We start from the raw sequence: 14,270 nt of genomic DNA on the forward strand, positions 1-14,270 counted from the left end.
GGGAGGTGGATGGGTATGTGTATTTGTGTCCCATTTAAAAACAAAAGTAAATGTAATTTTTTTAACGTAACTTCTATGGTTCACAGTTTGTGAATCATGCTTTTTTTTTTTTTTTACAAAACTTCATTTTTTTTAGGTAACTTTGTTTTTTTAACGTAACTTACGTTTTTTTAACGTAACTTACATTTTTTTATAGTAACCTTTTTTTTAACGCAACTTACGTTTTTATACATTACATACATTACATTTTTTACATAATGTTTGTTACATGACTTAAGTTTTTTATGTAACTTACATTTTTTATGTAACTTACGATTTTTTTAAAACAAAACTTTTACATAACGTTTTTTTACACAATGTTTTTTTACATAATGTTTTTTACATGTTTCTTACAAAACTTACTTTTTTTTAACGTAACTTACATTTTTTTTTTTACATAACTTACAATTTTTTTAACATAACCTGCGCTTTCTACTTTTACTTTTTACTTCCATGGCTCAGGTCACCCGCATAACTACTTCACTTCCAGCATTTACGTACATTTATTTCTTGTTTAAACTGTCTTTTATAATGCCTAACCAGGAAGGTTTTTGCTTTTGTTGTTTTTTTTATGTCTCACACATAAGTTTCTAATCAAACTAATCCGGTCCACATAGGGAGGAGAGAACTGTTCTGTGTCCTGAGTAAAACCAGAAGTAAATTAGACATATTTCAACTTATGTACCTAAGTGAACTTATGAAACATACTTTATTGACGTCCCTGTAACACACTTAACATGTACATTAGTTACGCAATACTTATTTTCTCTGAAACCGTGATCTTTTCCTAACCCTAACCATGTAGTTTGTCCCCTAAATCCTACTAAACCATTTCACAACATTAACTATGTGTTTAAAACTGTGACTGAAATCTGTGAAAAAATATGTTTTCTCTGCAATAAATTTATTAGGAAACAGGGTTAATGTCAAGAAACGGCCTCAAACCCCCGTGACAGGAAACATCCACCCTGCTGAAGTGTCTGTCAGTGAAAACCAGCTCGGGGACGCTGTTGCATCATTCACCTCTCTCACCAGGAAAGATTTCTCTCACCTGAATCCTTAAATGTGACTCTCTTGCTCTTGGCAGGCTGAGGGATCCTCCTTCCTGCAGATGGGAGCATCTCTGGAGCAGCAGATCGTCTGCATGTTCAAGGTACAGAAAGGCGTTTCAGTGTTATGATAAACCTCATCTGAACCTCTTTTTCTGGGATTAAAATCTGGGTTGTCATAGCAAAGGGTTATTGGGTCAGGCCTGCCAACTGGGACCTCTCAGCCTAACACCGTGCAGGGACAACAATCAGCGGGGAATCCCTGAGCCGAAGTTCTGGCACTATTTCCACAAACTAATACAATCTGTATTTATGATAGATTGTACAAATAATTCTCATGAGATCAGAGGGCTTAATGTCACTGATGTTTTGGGAGTCAGCGGGATAATCTCAGTTCAGGCTGTGACACCCCAACTTTACGTCATCATCTAGTGGAAGCATATCCACAACTGAGACACATCCGGTGTGAGACTGGGAGAAATATTCATGATGAAATGCATTTTTTAAAAATCTTTTAGGATTTTAACAGCTTTAGAGTTTGTTTTCATCATGCCAATGTGTTCAACCCCAATGTTAGACTGAATGCATCTTTGAAAAGAGTAATTGATCACATCTTTTTTTTTGTTTTGCCAAGTTCATGTGGTGGAAGAAGTATTTAGATCTTTTACTGAATTAAAAGTACAAAAGTATTAGTATCAAAATGTAAAAGTACTGGTTATGCAGAATGGACCCACTCAGATTGTTTATATATATACATATATATATATATATATATATATATATACACACACACGTCCAGACAATTATAACCAATAAATATACTTATGTGTTTTAATTTATAAACATGTCTAATCACTTTAAATTGATTCTATTTTTTTATGTTAAGTCTCGACCTGAAAAGTGACTAAAGCTGGCAGCTAAATGTTGTCGAGTAAAAAGTACAATACTTTCCAGAAGTATAAAGTTACATATGTGGAAATCCTCAAGTACAATTTTGAGCTACTTGTACTTTACTTAAGTACAGTACTTGAGTAAATTTACTTAGTTACATTCCACCATTGAGTTAACTTAGAAGATCGATACTGCTTCCAAATCTGTACAATAAGTATATCTGGAGCCAACATTTAGCTGAGCAGAAAGAGTGGAAATTAAATGTAACAGCACTTTAAATTGAGGTAAACCTGCTCAGTGGCAGCTCTAAAGCTCATTAATTAAAGTTTTTTCTATTTTTCTAAGAACAGATGAAAAAACAAGTTGCCCAAACTAATGCAACCGCTTGATGGTTCAAGCTACATATTTAATTAACAGACTTTAGAGTCCTTTTTGCTATATTTGCAGTCGATCTTGATTACCACATTTTATAACCTCATGACCTTTGACTTCTTTATCTCTTTACTGTTTCAGCTCATGGAGGAGTATGACTGGGGGGAGTTTGCGGTGGTCACCAGCATGCTGCCGGGCTATGACACCTTTGTGGATATAGTTCAGTCCTACACAGATACCTCCTACTTCATGTGGAATCTGCAGGATATCGTGTCTCTGGAGATGTCCGTTGGGTCGAATGACGCCAAGACGAAGCGCATTCTGCAGCAGGTACGATGAGATATAAGACTCCCAGAGTGGTTTCCTCCGATTGAAACTCTTACAAATTATTGGCATGTTTCAAACTAGACTACTTCAAAGTCTGGACACGCCCGACATTAATGTTCACCTGCCCGACCAAACGTTAGTCACTGCCAAGACATCATGATTCAAGTTAATTTGACTGCAACGTAACTTTTTTTTAATCATGTCTTGGCTGAAAGATGCATGTTATCTAAACATTAAAAAACTGTTTGTTAGATATTGCATGGGCAGTGCAGAGAACTGATCAGAAAGCAACAAATTAAGATACTCTTCTTCATGAAATGAACATGCCGAAATGCAGAATAGCTGCTGTGTGACCAGTTGTTCTATTAACAAGACCAAAATTCCTGTCTCCAGTTTTATATTTTCCCACAAAGAAATAATGATAATGGCAAAGTTTCTCTCTTATCTTGCCACATCATTGGAAAGGGCTTCAAGATAGTCAAACACCATGTTAGCCTCAATAATCTTCCAACAAAATATAACTCATATTTGTTAAATTAACCAGAAAGACAAAAAAAAAATGAAGTTCGCTCAAGACTTTGCATTGTACAGACCAGATAATACACATTTGTCGATGATTTCTTGACGTTACAGAGAATTTAATGTTTTGTTTTGTGTGCTAAATTATATATTAAACTTAACTCTCTTTGTTTTATTTTTGTCTCTATACATGGATGAATATTTCTTCATGCAGTTTGGAGCAAATAGGAAATATTTGATTAACTTTATACTAAACAAACTAGTCATTTGTCTCATGTTATTAACATGTTACTCTGATAAATGCAATTTAAAATAGAAAAGTTTATTTAAACAGCATTTTTGATGGAGTTTCAAGTCAGACTTGTAAACCATGTTCCATCCTGCTCAATTATTCAGTTTAAACTGATGTTTGCAAGCTAACATTGGCTGCAACAGTCAGTCTTTTAACTTAACTGTTTTAATTATGAAGCTTAAATCTCCACTAAGCAGAAACTTTGTGAGCCGACTGGAGTTTAAACGGAGGAACAGCTGGTGCTGCAGCCTCCTGATGACCTCCAGCGGTGCTGCATGTTCAGGCTGTTTTCCCTCCTTTCTGTCTGCAGGTGGACTCGCAGGTCCTGCTGGCGTACTGCTCCTACGAGGAGGCGCAGTACTTGTTTCGACAGGCAGCGGAGGTGGGTCTGCTGGGCCCCGGCTACATCTGGATGCTCCCCAGCCAGGCCGTGGGCAACCCCGACAGCCCTCCACCTGCCGACTTCCCCATCGGGGTTATTGGCGTGATTACGGACCAGTGGAGGAAGAGCTTGAGGCAGAGGGTGAGGGAGGGTGTTGCCATCGTTGCTAAAGGCGCCGAGAGCTTCAAGAAGCAGTACGGGTTCATTCCTGAGGGACACGGTGACTGCAACAAGCTGGCTAAACACTCAGACAACATGACTCTGTTCAGGTGAGCCAGTAAACATTTCTTATTAGTAATCAGGACTGATGCAGGGACAGGAGAGCACCAGTGTTGCCTGATTTACTGAGAGAAACAAGCACACACGTCAATAGAAACAAGCTTAAACAAGCAAATTAGCTCTCAAAAAGATACAATATACATTTTTTTCCTAAAGTATAATCTTTTTCCATATTTTGCCCACTTCTTCACTAACAATTCCAGAGACTGAGCTGAAAAAAAAAAAACAACGAAATTAATTGCACAGATTTGATTTGAAAAAGTGTCTCAATGAATGACTGTCAGGCACTTCTGTGTATGGTGGAAGGGTCCTGCAACAGAAAGTATAATATATAATATGAGCACACACACATTCGAGTGTAGATGATACATAATTATAAAGATTAGAAAATAATAAAGGCTTTTACATAAACAAAAATTGGGGAAAGGAGAGGTAAAAAAAAAAACAGGCGTACATACTTCACTGTTGCTCATAAAGTTGTAATAAAATATATTTTTACCACACTCCATGAAATGATTGTGACAATGTGATTCATTATTGACGGATAAAGTGTATATCTTCTTTAATAATCAATCTCTTCGAAAGTGAATACTGATGCATTTAAATATGAATAAACAGAGGATTGTGACTGAAAACAAAATGATTCCAACCTTGTGGGTGACAGCATATATGAGGTATTTAATAAAGTAAAGGTTTTTTTTTTGTTATATAAAATTTGAGTGATTTAAATATAGATAAACTTAGGTTGTGGTTAATAAAATTCTCGTAAAAAAAAAAAAAACTCTACGTAAAGAAAAATAAAATTAATACTAAAAAACAAATAACCCACCATTATCTGGATTATCAATGTGACAAACAATATATTTAAGGTTAAAGTTAGAGGCTTAGAAAAAATGGGATTCTTGATCCGTCCAAAAATTAGTTTAATTAAAAAACAAGTAAGTTTGTATTTATTCATAATGTTTACAAAGGTAGAAGCAATGTCAATGTTTGGAAATGTAGCAATAAGGTTTATTTTATGTAGAATCTTGAAATGTTGAAATATAGTACTTATAAGGGAAAAACCAAGCTCTTCTACAGTTTACATTTTTAACTTTAGACCTCCAGAAAGACTTATTAGAGTTTAATTTATTCTTTGAAACATGTGCAAAATATGCATATTGTTACACTATATATGTTACATTAATTCCATCAAACATTAATTAAGTCTGTGTCTGTATTCTCCACAAAACTTAAGTAATAATAATAATAATAAATTTGATTTTATACAGCACTTTTAAAGGTACCCAAAGTCAACTTTGAGTACTTTTAAGCTCATGAAAAGTAACTTGTCATGAGTTGAATCATTCCAGGAGTAAGAGAAAATCCAAATAAGTAACCAAACTTTAGAATCAAGCCCGAAAAAGCTATATTTGTAAGCCACTTTAGAGGGAAAACAAGCCTAAAGTTGCTTAGAAAAAGTCAACTTGCCAACTATGAAGAGCACAACCTGAGCTTCAGCTACACGGCATTAAGTTAAAGTACGTTGCGCCACTTTTTCACATGTTCTGTAATGCAAATGGAGCTGAATTCATTATTCACAGCGCAGTCTGTCAAGGATGTATGGCTTAACAGACAGCGAAATCACTCAGCGGGAACACTCTGCCCTCCACCAATCAGCTGCCGCTCCCGTCCCCTAATGAGCTGCTTCCATTCTCTCACGTTAGATTAAGCCCTCCAGGGGAGCTTTACGTTTAATTAGGAGCTGATCATTGTGTGTGTTTATCTGTGTAAATGAATATGCAAATTTCTGTAGAATCAGAGCTCCCTGATTGCATCAACGTTCTTCTGCACGACTTTACGTTGTTGTTGTGGCTTGCAGGCACATGCTGAATGTGACGTGGGAGAGGAAAGATCTGTCATTCAACAACCAGGGCTTCCTCTCCAACCCGTCCATGGTGATCGTCGCTCTGGACCGGGAGAGGCTCTGGGACAAGGTACTGGGCACCAGAAACTGGATCACAAACACACGCTGGCACTGAAAAAAAGAGAGATTTATCCTGTTTCATCCTGCAGAGGACTCAAAGGTTACTGAGGCTGGCAGGGACATTTTCAGGACTGTTTTATAGACAATAAAAAATAACTTTTGTCTTTAGGTTAGTTTTAGGGGAACAGAGACACCTTATTGTTATGAGTCTGGTAACAGCTATTGGCTATTAGTTTTGGTTTTGATGTCCATTTTTATGGATAGTGTTGCAGCTCCTGTATATAAAAGGACAAATATAAAAGAGAACCTGTTTCTCCAGATGGTTTTCAAATATTTGTTTATATATACAGTGCTTAACAAATTTATAAGACCAGCGGTTTATGCCACTGCTGTCCTAAATTAACAGCATTAGTTATTACCAAATTCATTTTTATGTTTCTGTAATGGTAATACAGCAGTATGTAGAAGCTCTTTCACCAAAATTATATTTTTAATGCTAAAACATAATTATTATTGTTATCCATGATTTTTTTAATTTACTGTTTTACAAAAAAAATATAAAAATGGTCAAGCAAATTGTTATTTCTTGATTAAGATGTCAAATTATAGTTATTTACCTGCATTCCTGGACAAAAAAAAAAGTTTTAGTGGTTAAATATTATGTCGATTAATTTCTGACTTCTGGCTCAAATCTGGTTATAAAAGGTGAATTCAGTTTGATTTTTGCCAAATAAATAATAATAATGACATTTTAGTTTTAAACAAGCTTTTGAAAGATTTCCAAAGTATTTATGTTTTCTCGTTTTTATGAAATGTGGTCTAATACATTTGTTATGCAGTGTACAATATGTAATTTTCTGCCATTAAAGGTCTCTCAATCAAAACAACAACAAAAGACAGAACAATACTATCACTGCAGCTTCTCCTCGTTCCTTTCATGTTAACATTCAGGAGATTTTTATTGGGAGCAGAAGAGGTCAGAGGTCTCCTCCTTCCCAAAACAAACAGACCAGGTCATTAAAACCTGTAGAAATACTGAATAAAGAAATTTCACCTTAAAAATCAGTGTTTCTCCAATGCTGTTTGGCTCACTGGCGGAGGGGCAGCTAACTTTTACTCAGCTTGTTTTCTGATAAGTAAAAGGTAAAGACATTTAGAAGATTTTTAGTGGGAGCTGAGTTATCCACAGACGTCTCCTGCTCTCTGAAACAAACGTACCCAGTGATTAAAAGAGATAAAACACTGAATATATCAGTTTCACAAAGAAAACAAGTTTCTCCGATGCTGTTTGGCGTACACAGGATGACCAAATGACATTGATGTGATAAAACTTAAAGATTTTTCTTAGCTTGAACATTTTTTAAACTTTAAGTTAATTATAAGTACACAAAATAAAATGTATAACAAAAGGTCTAGTCATTTTTAGACATTTGAATGCAAAAATGTTACATATTATACCTTCAAATTCATGCCGAATTAGCTGTTAGCAGTTCATGTTTACAACATACCAGTGAGTGTACAAACAGCTGTTACTGTGTTACTTAGATACTGAAATAATGTTTGAAACGTGACGATTCTCCGGCAATTTCTTGAGTTTTAACCTTCCCCTTTGGTCAAACAAACACGGTTTCAAATGTTTTTATGTCAGACATTTGGGTGTTTTGTAACACGTAATTTGGTGATCATTTATACTTTATGCTTTACAATCAATCAAAACTGTTCGAATTTTGACCCGGGAGACAATATAAGTTTAGGAGCATCTTTTGCCTAATATTTCTAAATGAATTTATGGAGTTAAACTACAATAGACATCAGATAAAGTATAAGTCCCACTGAATCTTCTAATATGTGTTTCATGTCAGCGTGTTCAGATTTGACTGAGTTATGACTCAGAGACTTTTGATGCAAATTACAACAATCAGGCGCTGAGTGTTTCTAAGTATCCTAATTGCCCCTGTGAGCTGTATGTCATGTCCACCGCTGCACCTCCGACTGTGCTGACCGTGTTGGTAAACGGGTCAAATCAGCAGGTCAGACGACAAAAACAATATCTTCCTGTTGTTTCTGGAACACCGCCTGTCTCTTTAACCTCACACAGTATTTGTGTCCTGCACACATATATAACGTGGCTGGATGCAACACCCGCTGAACTGGAGATGCATGAAAATAAAAGGCTGTCTGAGGGGAAAGTGGATATTTTAAAAAATCTCATCTCGAAAAATTGATCAGAAAATAAATGCTGGAATACTCAATAGATGATATTTGAAGCTACAAGTGGAGATGTTACTGGAGCCATTTCCTTCTCTTACTCCTGTTTCATCGTCATCATGCAATTTTCACTCCCTTTCACACACACACACACACACACACACACACACACACACACACACACACTTCTCAAAGCCCCAGGGTGTATTGAAAAAGTGCGACTAAACAGAGAGACCTGAACGTAATCTCACAGCTACAGTTGAACTCATTTATTTCTGGCCTGGAAAGACCAACCTACTTTATCAATGTCACCTCCAGGCTGTGTGTGTGTGTGTGTGTGTGTGTGTGTGTGTGTGGTTGTGTGTGTGCATGAACGTAGACACGCCATTGTGCCGGAGCTGGTTCTGGTTTGTATGTGTGCAGCATCACACTCAGGTGTGTAAACATCATGTTGTTGTCTTAACACCAGCGTCTTAATTCTGTAAATCCTTTCCACTCTGTCCTCATTACGATCTGATCCCTTTCTACGTGTTCTTCCCCTCGTCGTCACGTCATGTAGCTCATCCTGTAACGACAGCAGGTTTTAATGTACTTGCTCTTTTCAAGTGCTCCATTATGACACACTGACAGTTTAACATGATGTTGTTCCTTTTCATTGTCTGAAGGGTGCTGCTGGGTGACATTTGGGGCAGGAAACACCCCCTTTCTCTGCTAGGACTCTCCTCTATTTTTCATCTTCCCTCCTTTCCTTCTCACGTCTACTCTTTCACCTGTAGAATCAATGCAGAATAAAGATTCTTTTAAAGGCTTAAAGCTGCTAAAATCAATATTTTTGAAGTGGACCAAATTACTTTGGTGTTTTTTCTTTGCTGAAAACTTTTGCATCCTTCAAAAAACAGAAAGTTGAAGATAGTGGAGAATTTACTAGCAAAAGAGCCAGACAGTTGGTGGAGACCAAAGACGGAGCTAAAAGGAGAGCTAATATGGTGTGTGTATGTGTGTGTGTGTGTGTGTGTGTGTGTGTGTGTCTGTGAAAGGGGGTGAAAATACTCAATTTTATTTGTCGAAAACACAATTCAAAATGAATGCTAATGTAGCTCCAGGTCTTCTGGATTTGTAAATAGATAACTGTTTTAGAGTGAAACAAGTCCTGCCCCCGTTGTTATGGATCCCACTGCAGTTCCAAACAAGTTAGAGCTTGCTGTGCTATGTGACTGTGATTGTGTGACGCAGGACATAATGCACAGTGGCTCAGTTGATCAGCGGTCACCGATCAGATGGTCGGTGGTCCCTGAACATGGCAGCCTACATGTTGAATCCTTGGGCAAGTATGTATGAATGTATGAATGTGTGTGTGAACGGGTGAATGAGCGCAGTGTAAAGCTCTTTGGATAAAAGCGCTATATAAATACAATTTACCAGTGTCGTGTTGCTGCATTGGGTCTTCTTGTCACCTGTGGAAGGTTGCAAAACATAACCATCGCATTCATAAGAAGTTGGTTATTAACCACTAATAAACCTGCATGAGACCTTGCATAGTGTTAAGTTTACTCTAACCCTAAGTCTAAAGTTACCGTCACTCTTTAGATGTTAGTTTTGCTAACTAACCAACCAATCAACAACCTTTACCATTTCCCACCAATCCACAGAAAATTGAACAAAATAAATGTCGAACCCGTGGCGCCAGGTTTGATAGCCCCATGTCTTCCAACCTGAGCTAACCAGCCGGTTGAGAGAACATCCCTCCATACACTTTTAACGTTAATGTTAAGCAACAAAGACGTTAAGCCAGAAGTACGTGAAGCACGGCCCTGACCAGTCCTTGTGTCCTAGGCTAGGTCTTGTTCAGAACTGCAGTGGGATCCATAATAATGTGTCCCACTTATCTAAGGCAGACCAGTCGTTCATAGTGTACCAGGGTCCAGCAGCTATATGGCTCCAGAGACTCTCATGCAAATGTTACAGATTGTCTTTATTTTCAGGCTTGTTTTGTGGATTTTGTGCAAGTCATGGTTAAATGTTGCCTCTAGGAACCCTTTAAAAGTGATACTGGTAAAAATCTTTTGAACTTCAAAGGAGAAATACACATCCTACTTTTGCTTTTCAAAGATTATAACAATGAAAAAAGTCCTACTCTACTTTACAGAAATAGTGTTGCTCCTTGAATTCATTGTTTTATGTCTCGGTTGGTGTGTTGGTTGATCACATTTTCAGTCTGTAGCATCAGCTTCTGTCTTTATCTTTTTACCTTGTTTTTGCTTCCGAGTCTTCTGACGTCCAGGATATATCCCTTAAAACATATTAGACCCCTCTGTCTGCTTCTCTCTGAAATTGCTTTTTTGTCCCACCCCCCCCCCCCCCCCCCCCCAAAATGATAATATTTCTACAGGGAGTGCAGTTAGTCACAGGGTGTGCACCATGCTATCTCCGACAGTTTGACAGAGTAGCAGCTGCTAACAACAAAGAGGAACACCAGTCGAGTCCCCATTCAGAACTTCACCTGTTTGGAATGGGAGGATTGCTCGGCCTCTGGTGTTGTTGCTTGCAGTCTTTGAGAAACATTCATTAGCAATAGACCTGCCAAACAGCTTGAAATGTTTGTTACAATCGAACTCCTCCGGTCTCTCTGGTCTTCCTTCCTTGTCTGTTCCTGACTGCACTGTGGTGAGCTGCACCCAGCATGCTGTTCGGTGTCGTAATGTTACGTTACAGTCATGACATGGCAGATGCTTTAGTCCAAATTGACTTACAGTAAGTGCATTCAGGATTTTCCACTAGTGCGCACAATGTCCAGCTGGGTGAAACTAGTTGCCAGCTGGGTGGTGGCACACAGTATCTGTCTGTCTGTCTGTCTGTATTTGCACAAAGTAGATTAGACTTTAATTTTATGCAAATGAGTCCGTCCAGCGTGACAAGCCTGGATCACGAAACTTGGGTCAAAGTAGGCAATGCAGTTTTAAAAATGAGCAGGATTCAACAGTGGTATCGCCTGTTGCCTTGCCTTAAATGTTTTCAGAAATATATTTTATCATGTATTGTTCAGATGGAATAACAGAAATAGCAGGGCACCAATTTGGGCAGCAGAAAACCAGGGACCCAACAAGTACTACTATTTTCTATCATATTCAACCACAATACCCACTTTTTTGAGTAAGTACTCAAGAGGCCAGTTGGAGGTCTGGTCAGGTGGAAATGTCTGGGCACTTTAACCCTTAAAATGAAGCTTTGATTGATTGAAAAACTTGATTGAAATTAATATTTCTGCCAAACTCACTTTTTTCTTTATATCTAATTTGAAAGTTTGGCATAAGTATATAATGTTAAAAACATTAAATTCTGCTCCTTAGCGACACTGTGAAGCCATGAGGGATTCTGCTGAGACGTGACAGTCATGTGACAAATATTCACTGAAAATCTGTTTACACAGAGCCGAGAGGAGAGGACAGGAGAGGTTGCAAGTAGAAAAATGCAAATAGTTAAAAATGTATAGTATGTGGAGACCCAAGTTTTTTTTTCATGACATCATGACACTTGATATACACACACACACACACACACACACAACATTTTCCCATTTTATTCCAATTTAAAAAAAATATGTTTATCAGAGAAATTCAACTTACGTTTTTTCTTATTTACTTTTATGATTTCTGTCATTATAACTGCACAAAATAATTTGTGTTGTTCCCACTTTTAGCCATGACTTCGCTGATTCCATAAAGTTGCAGAACTTACATATTGCAGCCAAAAACAAGGCCTAAAAAGAGCAAAAAATGCCCTGAAATGGCTTGTTTGGGTTCAGAGGGCTAAACACAAATATAAAACCACATTGTAGAACAATCTAGAGTATATCTCTTTTAAAACATAACTAAAGCTCTATTTAGTGCAGCAGCACAAGTGCTCAAGAGTTGTTTTTTCTAGCAAAGGTTGTTACAATAAAAATGTGTGGTTTTAGCCTGAGGGGGGAGAGCGGCTGTGACTCTGGTGTCCTGACTCCAGTGGGGAGCTCATTCCACCACTGAGAAGAGCCTTGACCGAGATGAGCGACCACAGGGTCCTCTGAGTAATGGTTCCCTTCAGAGCCCTGTGGGCCGACACCACAGCTCTCAACTGGATGCGAGCAGGAACAGAGAAGAGAGATGTTTCTTTCTGAATTAGCTGCACATTACACCCAACGTCTGCTATGAGTATTGACAAATTATGTTTGAAATAAAACCCTGAATTTAACTAAATCAAGTGAAACACATTTAATCAAAATGACAGCACCTGTATTATTCCAGGGAGAGCACTACATTTAATTCAATTTCTTACATGAAGTATTGGGTAACATCCTCACGCTGTGTTTAACCCCAGTATTCAATAATCAATTACAGTTTGGCATCTTTTCAACAGCGCAAGAAAGACAAAGCTCAAGATGCTCCATGAGAGGATGAGACAGTTTGAAGTGATTGATCTCCACAACTGGCAGCTCTGTCATTCACAGATGGTGCAGAGAAACACATCTTGCACATCATATACTGTACCTTTTTTTTCCTGTAAATCATCATGAAAATCATAAATTTGTGAATCACCCATGTATGACGAAGGGAGAATATTAGTGTGAGTGAGCAGAAGAACAAATCAAGAGTCGGTATGAAAAAAGAGGTCTCATTAAAGCTGAGAGGGAGCGAGTTTCATGTGCAGTAAGTCGGCGCTGGCTGAGCTCCGTACGGCTCATTAGGTTGGGTTGATATGACAAACAGTCCTGGCTCTCACAGAGAGGGTAGCGCTGAGTTTAGTGCCGCCATCGACGGGATTATTCATTTTGTGATGTGACATTATATAGCAGTCCTGGACCAAAGTGGCTCCATGTGACACTGAAAAACTCAATCTTTTCTCTCAATAGTTTCCCTACAGAATATATTTATTTCTGTGTCTGTTTGTCTTTAAAAGTAGCAAATATTTGACAAAAGACAGATAATAAATATCACTGATCACTTGAATAGTTCCCATTTATGAACAGTGACATTTCAATTTGTTTATCCGGTGCAAAAAAAAAAAATTAATAATTGAATAATCAGTCAACAAAATGAACGCAGATTGAAGGCAACACATGCTGGGATGTATTATTAATGTGATGCAGTCGCTTTGCTCTTTGTTTTATATTCTGGATTTTTTTTTTCCTTCCCCCCAAAATGTCTTACTCAAACACTTTTAAGACTCCTCATTCATGCATTAATGAACTCTACACTTCTTTCATCTTCTAATCCTCTTCCTCCAGGTCAGCACATGCAAATTACTCTTTTTAAAAATTAAAAAAATCATTCATCCTGTGAAGTCAGGAGAGACAAGACAGGTGGAGGGAGAAGGGGTTGATATGCAGAGAAGGTGGGAGCCGAGACTCAGATACATGCGCAGGATGCTGAGTTTTTGTCTCTCGCTCTACAGGTGGGAACTTACGCCCGAGGGATCCTTCAGGTCCGCTACCCGGTCTGGCCTCGGTACGGCAGCTTCCTGGAGCAGGTGTCCGATGACCGCCACTTAACCGTGGCCACGCTGGAGGAGCATCCCTTCGTTATGGTGGAGAACGTGGACCCAGGCACCGGCACTTGTGTCCGCAACACGGTGCCCTGCAGGCGGCAGTCCAACTACACAGAGAGGTACAAACAGCTACAGGGACACATGTACAGCTTGTTGTATCCAAAGTGTTCATCCATCCCCAGCAGCAGAGAGAGAGCAGGACAGAGGGGCGTTTTAGTTTGTTTGTTAACCCTTTTGACCTCATACACATTGCACCTTAATCAGGAAACAGGGGAATGATGCGACATAGTTTTTATTTTATGCATCATACTCAGAAACTAATGGACTGTCAAGCATGTTGAGTTGGAAATAGCGTAAATACATGGCAAAAATGAACATATCTATTTGATCAAATAATCATCTAGTGATATTCTCAATAGCTTTAAT

General features: G+C 38.1%; 1 protein-coding gene across 1 annotated transcript in view; it reads left to right on the forward strand.

The window, feature by feature from the left end:
• Positions 1 to 14,270, forward strand: part of LOC131960028 (glutamate receptor ionotropic, NMDA 2C-like) — a 74,451-nt gene that overhangs the window by 27,818 nt on the left and 32,363 nt on the right. Inside the window, exons 4-8 of the mRNA XM_059325237.1 lie at positions 1,127 to 1,192; positions 2,493 to 2,681; positions 3,800 to 4,140; positions 6,012 to 6,126; positions 13,752 to 13,963. Coding sequence (XP_059181220.1) covers positions 1,127 to 1,192; positions 2,493 to 2,681; positions 3,800 to 4,140; positions 6,012 to 6,126; positions 13,752 to 13,963 — 923 coding nt within the window. The remainder of the gene's footprint in view (positions 1 to 1,126; positions 1,193 to 2,492; positions 2,682 to 3,799; positions 4,141 to 6,011; positions 6,127 to 13,751; positions 13,964 to 14,270) is intronic.

Source organism: Centropristis striata, chromosome 21, assembly GCF_030273125.1.
Source record: "Centropristis striata isolate RG_2023a ecotype Rhode Island chromosome 21, C.striata_1.0, whole genome shotgun sequence".
Taxonomy (NCBI): Eukaryota; Metazoa; Chordata; class Actinopteri; order Perciformes; family Serranidae; genus Centropristis; species Centropristis striata.